The 13,609-nt window shown below is 35.9% G+C and overlaps 1 protein-coding gene and 1 pseudogene across 5 annotated transcripts in view; one reads left to right on the top strand and one right to left on the bottom strand.

The window, feature by feature from the left end:
• The window catches only part of SPIDR (scaffold protein involved in DNA repair), a 509,126-nt gene that overhangs the window by 481,622 nt on the left and 13,895 nt on the right, over positions 1–13,609 (bottom strand). Inside the window, exon 2 of one of the 5 annotated variants that reach the window (XM_047841986.1) lies at positions 4,472–4,605. The exons of the other annotated variants lie outside the window; for them this stretch is intronic. Within the exon in view, the coding sequence (XP_047697942.1) occupies positions 4,472–4,504 (33 nt within the window). The 5' untranslated portion in view covers positions 4,505–4,605. The remainder of the gene's footprint in view (positions 1–4,471; positions 4,606–13,609) is intronic. 5 annotated transcript variants of the gene reach the window in all.
• On the top strand, positions 7,678–10,777 carry LOC125156324 (heterogeneous nuclear ribonucleoprotein A1-like; annotated as a pseudogene).

Raw genomic sequence — 13,609 nt, 5'->3', positions numbered from 1 at the left:
AACAAAAAGAAATAAGAGGCATACAAATTGGCAAAGAAGTCAAACATTCACTCTTTATACACGACATGATACTCTACATGGAAAACCTGAAAGATTCCACCAAAAAACTACTAGAGCTGATACAGGAATTCAGCAAAGTCACAGGATACAAAATCAAAGTACAGAAACTGGTTGCATTTCTATACACCAATAATGAAGCAGCTGAAAGAGAAATCAAGGGATCAATCCCATTTATAATTACACCAAAAATCAGAACATAGCTAGGAATAAACTTAACCAAAGAGGTAAAAGATCTGTATGCTGAAAACTATAGAAAGCTTATCAAAGAAATTGAGTAATACACAAAGAAATGGAAAAAGATTCCAAGCTCACAGATTGGGAGAACAAATATTGTTAAAATGTCTATATTACCCACAGAGAACAAACTAAGGGTTGGGGGTGGGAGCAGAAGAGAAGAAAAAGAGGTGATGGGCATTGAGGAGGGCATTTGTTGGGATGAACACTGGGTGTTGTATGTAAGTGATGAATCATGGGAATCTACTCCCAAAATCAAGAGCACACTGTATACACTGTATGTTAGCTAACTTGACAATAAAATATATTTTTTAAAAAATGTCTATACTGGGGCGCCTGGGTGGCGCAGTCGGTTGAGCGTCCGACTTCAGCCAGGTCACGATCTCGCAGTCCGTGAGTTCGAGCCCCGCGTCGGGCTCTGGGCTGATGGCTCGGAGCCTGGAGCCTGTTTCCAATTCTGTGTCTCCCTCTCTCTCTGCCCCTCCCCCGTTCATGCTCTGTCTCTCTCTGTCTCAAAATAAATAAACGTTAAAAAAAAAAAAATGTCTATACTACTCAAAGCAATCTACACATTCAACACAATCCCTATCAAACTAAAACCAGAATTCTTCACAAAGCTAGAACAAACAATCCTAAAATGTGTATGGAACACGAAAAGGCCCCGAATAGTCAAAGTAATATTGAAAAAGAAAATCAAAGCTGGATGCATCACAATTCCAGACTTCAAGCTGTTTTACAAAGCTGTAATTATCAAGACAGTATGGCACTAGCACAAAAACAGACACGTAGATCATTGGAACAGAATAGAAACAGAACAAAGAACCCAGAAATGGACCCACAAATGTATGGCCAACTAATCTTCAACTAAGCAGGAAAGACTATCCATTGGAAAAAATAGTCTCTTCAGCAAATGGTGCTGGGAAAACGGGCCAGTGACATGCAGAAGAATGAACCTGGACCCCTTCCTTACACCATACACAAAAATAAATTCAAAACAGATGAAACACCTAAATGTGAGACAGGAAACCATCAAAATCCTACAGGAGAAAACCAGCAGCAACCTTTTTTTTTTTTTTTTTACCTTGGCTGTAGCAACTTCTTATTTGACAAGTCTCTGGAGGCAAGGGAAAGAAAGGCAAAACTTAACGATTGGGACCTCATTAAGATAAAAAGCTTCTGCAGGGACCCCTGGGTGGCTCAGTCAGTTAAGCATCCGACTTCGGCTCAGGTCATGATATCGCAGTTCACCGGTTCAAGCCCTGTGTTCAGCTCTGTGCTCAGAGCCTGAAGCCTGCTTCGGATTCTGTGTCTCCCTCTCTCTCGCAAAAATAAAAATAAACATTAAAAAAAAAAAAAAAAAGATTCTGCATAGTGAGGAAACAATCAACAAAACTAAAAGACAACTGATGGAACGGGAGAAAATACGTGCAAATGACATATTGGATAAAGAATTAGTATCTAAAATGTATAAAGAACTTATCAAACTCAACACTCAAAAAACAAATAATCCAGTGAAGAAATCAGCAGAAGACAATAGACACCTTTCCAGAGAAGACATCCAGATGTCTAACACACATGAAAAGATGCTCAGTATCACTCATCATCAGGGAAATACAAATCAAAACCACAATGAGATACTACCTCACACCTGTCAGAATGGCTAAAATTAACAAGTCAGGAAACAACAGATGTTCGCAAGGATGTGACCTTTTGCACTGTTGGCAGGAATGCAAACTGGTGTAGCCACTCTGGAAAACAGTGTGGAGGTCCCTCAAAAAATTAAAAGTAGAACTACCTTATAACCAAACAATTGCACTACTAGGAATTTATCCAAAGGATACAAAAATGCTGATTCGGAGGGGCACATGCCCTCCCAATGTTTACAGCAGCTCTATCAAAAACAGCCAAAGTATGGAAAGAGCCCAAATATCTATCGACAAATGGATAAAGAAGATGTAGTGTGTGTGTGTGTGTGTGTGTGTGTGTGTGTGTGTGTGTCTACATATACATACATATACACATATGCATATATATACATATACACACATGTATATACATATGCATATACGTATATATGTATATAATGGAACACTACTCAGTGATCCAAAAGAATGAAATCTTGCCATGTGCTACAACGTGGATAAAACTAGAGTGTATTATGCTACGCAAAATATGTCAGAGAAAGACAAATATAATTTCACTTATATGTAAAATTTAAGAAAGACAACAGATGAAAATAGGGGAAGGGAAGGAAAAATAAGAAAACAGAGAGGGAAGCAAACCATAAGAGACTCTTAAATATAGAGAACAAAATGAGGGTTGCTGGAGTGGAGGTCAGTGGGGGGATGGACTAAATGGGTAATAGGCATTAAAGAGGGCACTTACTGGGATGAACACTGGGTGTTATATGTAATAGATAAATCCCTGGGCTCTACTTATGAAACCAAGATGACACTATGTTTACTAACTTGTATTTAAATATAAAAAAAAAGATGTGAGGGGTGTGTGTACATATATATATGTACACATATATGTAATGTGGACTATTACCCATCAAAAAGAATGAAATCTTGCCATTTGCAGCAACATGGATGGACCTAGAGGATATAATGCTAAGCGAAATAAGTCAGAGAAAGACAAATACCATATAATTTCACTCATGTGGAATTAAAGAGACTAATGAACAAAGGGAAAAAAAGAGAGACAAAACAAGAACCAGACTCTTAACTATAAGAGAACAAACTGATGGGTACCAGAGGGAAGGTGAATTGGGGAATGGGGGAAATTGTGGATAGAACTTAAATAGTACATTTACTATGATGAGCAATGAGTAATATATAGAATTGTTGAATCATAATACTATACACCTGAAACTAACACACACTGTATGTTAACTGTAGTTGGAATTAAAAAAAAAAAAACAACCTACCTTAATAAAAAATAAAGTGAGAAGTGTTACTCTACCCAATGTTAAGGACTATCTTATGGCTACAATAATCAAAACAGTGATTTTCACAAAGAAACTGAAACACAGATGAGTGGAACACTTCAAAAACCAGAAACAGACACTGACAGAAGTATTCAATTGTTTTTTGACAAAAAAACAAAACTTTATGTGTATGTGTGTGTGTGTGTGTGTGTGTGTGTGTGTGTATACATACAGTACTACACAACTGAATATCCATAAGCAAAAAAATAACAACAATGAGAAGGATTTCAACCTAATGTCTTATACAAAAATTAACTCAAAATACGGAACAAATTTGAATGGTACTAAGATTCATCTCCTAAACCAGGACACTCTATCAATAATGGTAGCAGTAGCTTTTTGCCTATCACATAAACACAAAAACAGAGTCAAGAAAAATGAGGAATCAGAGGAATATATACCAAATGAAAGAAGATAAAACTTTAGGAAAAACTTAATGAAACAGGAAAAAGTAATTCACCTGATAAAGTATTCTAAGTAATGGTCATAAAGAAGCTCATTGATCTGGGAAGAAAAATGGACTAAGCAGAGTAAGAACTTCAAAAAAGAGCTTAAACAAGGGTAAGAAAAGTACTAAATTGAAGTCTCAGAGCTGAAGAAATAACTGAACTGAAAAATACACTAAGGGCTCGACAGACTACATGAAGCAGAAAGATTAGTGAATTGGAAAACAGAGCAAATGAACTCACCTAATCACAGCAGGAAAAAAAAAAAAATGAATGAAAAAATGAAGATAGCTTACCTATAAGACAACATCAAGTGGTATAACATTTGCACCATAAGGGTCTCAGGGGAAGAGAATGAAAGAGATAAAAAAAAAAAAAAAACTGTTTGAATAAATAATGGCTGAATATATCACTAGTTTGGGTAAAGAAAGACATCCAGATCCAGGAAACCCAGAGAATTAAAAAAAAAAAAAAAAAAAAAAGATGAGCCAAAAGAGCTGCACCAATACACATTAAAAACAAAATGTCAAAAGCTAAAGACAACGACTCTCAAAAGCAGCAAGTAAAAAACAACTTGTTATGTACAAGGAAACCCCCATGGGAAATCAGCAGATTTTTCAGCCAGGAAAAGGGAATGATATGATATATTAAAAGATACTATACTATACTGTAATATATATAATAAATGATAAAAGAGACAATATGTTAAAAGAACTGGGCGGGGGGGGGGGGAAGCACTTACAACCAAAAATACTCTAGCCAGCAAGGTTATCATTCAGGATTGTAGGGGAGATGAGGAGTTCCCAGACAAAAAAATTAAAGGAGTCCATCGCCATGCAACCAGTAATAGAAGTAATATTAAGAGACTTCTCCAAGCTGAAAAGAAAAGGCATAATTAGTAACAAGAAAACATAAAAGTAAAATCCTACTAGGAAAGGTATATATGTAATAACAACAGTGGATTGATCACTTATAAAGCTAGTGTGAACATTAAAAAACAAAAGTAGTAACAAGATCACTAAAACAGGTAAGGCAAACACAAAAATATGTAAAATATGACATCAAAAAAAAAAAAAAAACCCAGGGTGGGGGAGTGTGTGTGGTAGATTATTTGTTTATTTTTTAAGTAGTCTTCACACCCAGCGGGGATCCCAATGCGGGGCCTGAACTCACAACCATGAAATCAAGACCTGAGCCAAGATCAAGAGTTGGACATTCAACCAACTGAGCCATGCAGGCACCCAAAAATGTAGTTTTAAAATGCATTCAAACTGAAGCTGCTATCAACTTTAAATAGACTGCTATATGCACAGGCTAATATATATATATGTATGTATATATATATAGACACACACACACACATATATATATATTATATATATGCACAGGCATATATATATATATGTAACCACAAAGCAAAAACCTATAGTATATACACAAAAGATAATGAGAAAGGAACTTAACATAATGGTAAATAAAATCATCAAACCATAGGGAAGAAAGCAAGACAAGAAAAAGGGAACAGAGAGGAACTACAAAACAGAAAACAAGTAACAAAAGAGCAGTAAATACATAACTATCGATGATTATTTCAAAGGCAAGTGGACTAAATTCTATCATAAGACACAGAATGGCTGAATTGATTTAAAAAAAAAAAATCTGTACTACCTACAAAAACTCACCTTAAGTGTGAAGAGACATAAAGACTGAAAGTGAATGGATAGAAAAAGATGTTCCATGCATTGGAAACCAAAAGAAAGCTGGGGTGACTAGTTATACCAAACAAAATAGACTCTAAAAGAGTGTAACAAAAGACAAAAAAAAAAAAAAAAAAAGGATATTACATAATGATAAAAGTGTCTAATCCAACAAGAGGCTATAACATTTGTAAATACTTATGCACCCAACAAAGAAGCACCTAAACATAAATGAATCTAAAGAGAAAAATTGCCAGCAATACAATAATAGTAAGGAACTTTCATAGTCCTCTTAAATCAATGGATAGATCGTCCAGACAGAAAATCAATAGGAAACATCAGCCCTAAAAAAGACATTAGACCAGAAAGACCTAATGGATAAATACAGAACATTCCAGCCAAAAGCAAAAGAATACACATTCTTCTCCAGTGTACCTCACTCTCCAGTGTAAATCATATGTCAGAACGCAAACAAGTTTCAATAAATTTAGAAATATTAAAATCACATCAAGCATCTTTTTCAACCAAAATGGTATGAGCTCTTTCACACAAAATAGGTATCAATTACAAGAAGAAAACTGGTAAACTCACAAATATGTAGAGCTTAAACATGCCACTGAACAATTGATGGGTAAATGAAGAAATCAAATGTGAAATCAGAAATAACTTGAGACAAATGAAAATGGAAATACTACATACCAAAGACAGGATGCAGTAAAAGCAGCTCTAAAAGGAAAGTTGACAGTGATACATGCCCTACTTGAAGAAACATGGAGAAAGGATAAATATCACATACACCATATACATCTCACACACACACACACCATGGAATACTAGTCTGCCATAAAAAAGATAAAAATCTCACCATCTGTGATAACATGAATGGACTTTATGCTAATATTATATAATATGCTAATATGCTAATATGCTAAATGAGATAAGTCAGACAAAGACAAAAACAAATACTGTATGACTTCACTTATATGTAGAATCTTTCAAAAAAATTAACAAAACAAAACTTGTACATATGGAGACTAAAACGGTGGTTACCAGAGGGGACAGGGGTTGAGGGTAGGTAAAATTGGTGAAGGGGGTCAAAAGCTATAAACTTCCAATTATAAAGTAACTAAGTCATGGAAGTGTAATGTACAGCATGGTGACCATAGTCAATAATGTACTACACATTGGAAAGTTGCCAAGAGAATAAATCTTAATCACAAGAAAAAAAGTTTTTGTAATTTTGTATCGGGATGAATGGTAACTAGATTTATTGCAGTGATCATTCTGCAGTATATGCAAATATCAAGCCATTATGCTATATACCTGAAACCTATATATTGTTAATTATACATCAATTTAAAAAAATAAGTAAAAGACATGAATGGATATTTCACCAAAAAGGATAGATTTGGCAAATAAACACATAAAACAGATTCAATATCCTTAGCCATCATGGAAATATAAATTAAAATAATAATTAGTTAATAACACACACCTATCAGAGTGACTAAAATAAAAAATGTGATGGTCAAACTTGCAGAATAATCTCTTATTAGAGGTAAGGACCTCTAATAACCCACTCCTTCATAAAAGGAATAAGAAGAGTAGCAAAAATAGTCCATCTAATTTTTCACAACTATAGGCTTGTAACAATCTGAATAGAATTTACCCAAGAAAACAACTGAATCTCAACATAAAAAATAAACTTCGTGTGTTTTAACTTGCCCTAGTTTCATACCCCCCTCTCTAGTTTCATGGCAGCTTTGAAAAGCACTAGCCTCATAACCAGAGTAGCTGTGTAAACCAGCAGCCTAGCAGTCACAGGAGAGAGGAAATTGCATTTAGAGCTCCTCAAAAGGCCCTATCCCCAGAGTACTATCATAATCTGACCTGCCTGGCAGCTTTTAGGAAAAAACTTATAAACAGAATTTATAATTTGATTCAGCAGCTCATTCAATGGGAAAAGTCCTATCCCCAGGGCATGTCTCTAAAAGAGTCAGCAGCAATTAATTATTAATTAATTATTGCTAAACAAATTATTATTGCAGCTGTGTGAAGCAGCAATAGTGGTTTAAGGAACCAAGACTGGCCAAATATACCTAAAAGGAAGATCTGGAGAATGCTGTCCATAGGCAGCTTGAAAAGAGCTGACATATTCCTGGGGATCTAGAATGCTATTTGCATGTACAAAACTGTATCCATGCTGAGGAAAAAAACTAAGAAAGCCTAAATCTCTCAACTCTGGATAACCATGAAGCCCTCCCTGCACAAGGAGAAAGTAATAGCTGATTATATACTGCCAGAGTATAGAACGCATGCCTCAAAAACACAGAATCCCTTAGTAAAGGATGAAAGACTTATTGGCTCTAGGTACTTAAAGAAATCGCTGTGCAATAATTCACAGGCAAGTAAACTAACCATGTAGTGTCTTTAGTAACTACACACAACAGGATATACGAACTTTACAAAATTAGCCTAGAAAGGTCATTAAACAAACAAAACAAATTGCAACAACAACAAAAACACCACTCTGAGGAGGAAGTGGGGGAACTTAATGTCCACATTATATTATTTCAATCTTTACTTTTCAACAAAAAAATTGAAAGACAAATGAATAAATAGGAAAAGTATGACATGGAAAAAGCAAGCAAGAGAAAATGTACTTGAGGGAGCCCAGAAGTTTGAATCAGTACACAAAGCTTTAAGTCAACTATTACAAATAAGCTCAAAATTAAAAATATGGAAGTTATGTCTAAAATACTTTAATTATAAAAATGCCTCACCAAATAGAAAATATAAATACGTAGCAATTATTTAACAACAACAACAAAAAAAAAAAAAAAAAAAACCACCACAAATATTACAATCAAATAGAAGTTTAGGAGTTGACTAATACAAAAACTAAAATGAAGTCACTAGATAGGCTCAACAGATTTGAACTGGCAGAAAAATCAGCAAACTTTAGACAGGACAAAACAGATTATCTGAACTGAAGAACAGAAAGAAAAAAGGCTGAAGACAAATGAACACAACCTCTGAGACCTGTGGGACACTATCAGGTATACAAATATATGCAAATTAAGAATTTCAGAAGAAAAGGAGAGAAATAAGCAACAGAAATTTTACTTGAATAGAGCCCTAAAACCTCAAATTTCATGAAATATCATACGTCCAAAAAGCTCAAAGAACTTCAACTAAGATAAACTCAGAGACTCACCACAGACACATCATGCCAACTGGTGAAAAACAAAGAGAAATCACAAAAGCAGAAAAACATAAATGAATTATCATGTAAAACGAGCCTCAATAAAATTAACAGCTGACTTCCCATGAAAAATCATGAAGATGCCCTCAAACAACATAATACACATTCTTCCCACATAAACATGAAATATTCTTTTGGACAGATCATATTTTAGGCCATAAAACAAACCTCAATAAACTTAAAAAGAGTGAGATTAATAACATTCTTGAACAAGAACACAATGAAATTAAAAACTAAAAAGAAATAAAACTGAAAAATCACAATGTAGAGATTAAACAACACATTCCTAAATAATAACAGATAAAAGAAAAAAAATCACAAGAAAAATTAGAAGATGCTTTGGGAAGAACAAAAATATACCAAAACTTTTTTTGAAAAAGGTCTATCAAAAAGATTTATTTGCTTTAAAATGCATTCATTTCCAGAAGCATTGTTAATAAAACATTACAATTTCTCATCCTCTGTAATAAAGTATTGAAAATGAGTTGTGGTATGGTAGCAAACACTGCAGGTATTAAGTGCAATGAGCCTGTGATGCCTTTATAAATCTGAAACCCATGTAGGACAATAAATTAACAATGAAAAAGACAAGAGCATCTAACTGCTGTCTGGTTATCTCCTTGCAATGCTTCAGCTTATAAGTTGTGCTCATTCAACATAAAATTAGGTCTTTCAATAAGGCGGATTTTTGCTGATATATTCCTAGTGCGAAAAAAATAGTACCTTACCACAAAAATATTTTTATGGCACAAAATTTAAGTTGTTCCATAGTGGTTCACATAGGTGTAATAACAAATAGGCATAGGGCGCATGGGTGGCTCTGTCAGTGGAGTGTCAGACCTTGATTTCGGCTCAAGTCTTGATCCCAGGGTCATGGGATCCAGCCCCGTGTCAGGAGCTGCCCCTCTCCCCTGCTCGCATACACTCGCTCTCTAAAATAAGAAATAAAAAATAATAAATAGGCACAAGAAAATAAAATTCCTGTAAACTATAAAGAAGTAAATTTCACCTTTTTCTGCCCGTAGACAATGCCAAGTAAGCATCGTTAAAGTCTCCCCTCCCACTGCTGTCATATCTAAGTCAGAATCTCCCAAAGAGCCTGAACAGCTGCGGAAGCTTTTCATAGGAGGTCTGAGCTTTCAAACAACCGATGAGGGTCTGAGAGTCCGATGAGAGTCCCCATTTTGAGCAATGGGGAACACTTATGGACTGTGTGGTAATGATAGATACAAATACCAACCGCTCCAGAGGCTTTGGGTCTGTCACGTTTGCCACTGTGGAAAAGGTGGATGCAGCCATGAATGCAAGGCACACAAAATGGATGGAAGAGTTATAGAACCAAAGAGGGCTGTCTCAAGAGAAGATTCTCAAGACTTGGTGCCCACTTAACGGTGAAAAAGATTTTTGTCAGGGGCATTAGACACTAAAAAACATCATCTAAGAGATTATTTCGAACAGTATGGGAAAACTGAAGTGATTAAAATCATGACTGATCAAGGCAGTGACAAAAAGAGAGCCTTTTGCTTTTGTAACATTTGATGATCATGACTCTGTAGACAAGACTGTCATTCAGAAATACCATACTGTGAATGGCCACAACTGTGAAGTAGGGAGAGCTCTATTTAAGCAAGAGATGGCTAGTGCTTCATCCAACCAAGGAGGTCAAAGTGGTTCTGAAAACTTTGGTGGTGGTCATGGAGGTGGTTCTGGTGGGAATGACAACTTTGGTTGTGGAGGAAACTTCAGAGGGTGAGGTGGCTTTGGTGGCGGTCAACAGGGTGGTGGATATGGGGATGGCTATAATGGATTTGGTAATGATGGAAGCAACTATGGAGATGGTGGAAGCTATAATGATTTTGGAAATTACAACAATCAATCTTCAAATTTTGGACCCATGAAAGGAGGAAATTTTGGAGACAGAAGCTCTGGCCCCTGTGGTGGTGGAGGCCAATACTTTGCCAAACCACAAAACCAAGGTGACCATGGTGGTTCCAGCAGCAGCAGTAGCTATGGCAGTGGCAGAAGGTTTTACTATGTTTACTGCCAGGAAACAAGGCTTAGCAGGAGAGGAGAGGCAGAGAAGTGACAGGGAAGCTACAGGTTACAACAGATTTGTGAACTCAGCCAAGCACAGTGATGGCAGGGTCTAGCTGCTACAAAGAAGACATGTTTTAGACAATGTACATTGACAAAAAATCTGAGGACTGTATTTGTGATTAATTGTATAACAGGTTATTTTAGTTTCTGTTCTCTGGAAAGTTTAAAGCATTCCAACAAAGGGTTTTAATGTAGATTTTTTTTTTTTTTGCACCCATGCTGTTGATTGTTAAATATTAATCATAGTCTGATCATGACGCTGAATAAATGTGTCTTAAAAAAAAAAAAGTAAATTCTTTCGCTGCATCTATTGAGAGGATCATATGGTTCTTATCCTTCCTTTTATTGATGTGATGAATCACGTTGTTTTGTGAATATTGAACCAGCCCTGCATCCCAGGTATAAATCCCACTTGGTCGTGGTGAATAATTGTTTTAATATATTGTTGGAGCTGGTTGGCTAATATCTTGTTGAGTATTTTTGCATCCTTGTTAATCAGAGAAATTGGTCTATAGTCCTTTTTACTGGGGTCTCTGGTTTTGGAATCAAGGTAATGCTGGCTTCATAGAAAGAGTTTGGAAGTTTTCCTTCCATATCTATTTTTTGGAACAGCTTCAAGAGAATAGGTGTTAACTCTTCCTTAAATGTTTGGTAGAATTCCCCTGGAAAGCCATCTAGCCCTGGACTCTTGCTTTTTGGCAGATTTTTGATTACTAATTCCATTTCCTTACTGGTTATGGGTCTGTTCAAATTTTCTATTTTTTCCTGTTTCAGTTTTGGTAGTGTATATGTTTCTAGGAATTTGTCCATTTCTTCCAGATTGCCCATTTTATTGGCATACAATTGCTCATAATATTCTCTTATTATTGTTTTTATTTCTGCTGTGTTGGTTGTGATCTCTCCTCTTTCATTCTTTTATTTTTTTTTTTTAATTTTTTTTTTAAATTTTTTTTTGGGACAGAGAGAGACAGAGCATGAACGGGGGAGGGGCAGAGAGAGAGGGAGACACAGAATCGGAAACAGGCTCCAGGCTCCGAGCCATCAGCCCAGAGCCCGACGCGGGGCTCGAACTCACGGACCACGAGATCGTGACCTGGCTGAAGTCGGACGCTCAACCGACTGCGCCACCCAGGCGCCCCTCTCCTCTTTCATTCTTGATTTTATTTATTTGGGTCCTTTCTTTTTTCTTTTTAATCAAACTGGCTAGTGATTTAACAATTTTGTTAATTCTTTCCAAGAACCAGCTTCTGGTTTCATTGATCTGTTCTGGTTTTTTTTTGGTTTCGATAGCATTAATTTCTGCTCTAATCTTTATTATTTCCTGTCTTCTGCTGATTTTGGGTTTTATTTGCTGTTCTTTTTCCAGCTCCTTAAGGCGTAAGGTTAGGTTGTGTATCTGAGATCTTTCTTCCTTCTTTAAAAAGGTCTGGATTGCTATACACTTTCCTCTTATGACCTAACAACTCAGGCAACAACAGATGTTGGTGAGGATGAGGAGAAAGAGGATCTCTTTTGCATTGCTGGTGGGAATGCAAGCTGGTGCAGCCACTCTGGAAAACAGTATGGAGGTTGCTCAAAAAACTGAAAACAGAACTACCCTACGACCCAGTAATTGCACTACTAGGCATTTATCCACGGGATACAGGTGTGCTGTTTCGAAGGAACACATGCACCCCATGTTTAGAGCAGCACTATCAACAATAGCCAAAGTATGGAAAGAGCCCAAATGTCCATTGATGGATGAATGGATAAAGAAGATGATATATATATATATATATATATATATATATATATATATATATCTTACCACTTATATATACACACACACATACACACAATGGAGTATTACTTGGCAATCAAAAAGAATGAAATCTTGCCATTTGCAACTACGCAGATGGAACTGGAGGGTATTATGCTAAGTGAAATTAGTCAGAGAAAGACAAAAATCATATGACTTCATTCATAGGAGGACTTTAAGAGACAAAACAGATGAACATAAGGGAAGGGAAACAAAAATATTATAAAAACAGGGAGGGGGACAAAACAGAAGAGACTCATAAATATGGAGAACAAACTGAGGGTTACTGGAGGGGCTATGGGAGGGGGGACGGGCTAAATGGGTAAGAGGCATTAAGGAATCTACTCCTGAAATCATTGTTGCACTATATGCTTACCAACTTGGATGTAAATTTTTAAAAATTAAAAATAAAATTTAAAAAAAAAAGTAAATTTCAAGTCACAAATTACAGAACCTAGTTATTAACAGGCAATGTATTAAAATACACAACATGTAATGGGAACATGTTTAGAACACATAAGTAAATTCAACAAGTTACTTTAAAAAACTCATGGAGGGGCACCTGGGTGGCTCAGTCAGTTAAATGACTGACTCTTGATTTTGGCTCAGGTCATCAACTAGTGGTTCGTGAGTTCGAGCCAGCATCAGGCTCTGTGCTGACAGTGTGGGGCCTGCTTGGGATTCTCTGTCTCCTGTCTCCCTTTCTCTCTGCCCCTCCCCTGCTCGCTCACTCTCTCTCTCAAAAATAAACATTAAAAAAAACAAAAAAAACTCATGGCAAAGAAAGCTGTAGTTACATACAGGGAAATCTATAGTTGTAAATGCCTATTTTTTTTAAAAGAAAGATCTCAATTTAATAAATCTTTCATCTTGGAAAATTTGAAAAGAGCAAGCTAAATCCAAAGCAAGCAGAAGGAAGGAAATGAGAACAATTATGCAGAAATAGGTAAAACAGAATTAAAACAAAATAAACAAAATCCAGAGTTCGTTCCTTGAAAAGATCAACAACATTGACAAATCTTT

The sequence above is a fragment of the Prionailurus viverrinus genome, chromosome F2 (genome assembly GCF_022837055.1).
Source record: "Prionailurus viverrinus isolate Anna chromosome F2, UM_Priviv_1.0, whole genome shotgun sequence".
In the NCBI taxonomy this organism is placed as follows: Eukaryota; Metazoa; Chordata; class Mammalia; order Carnivora; family Felidae; genus Prionailurus; species Prionailurus viverrinus.
This window is presented reverse-complemented; position numbering and strand designations above follow the sequence as displayed.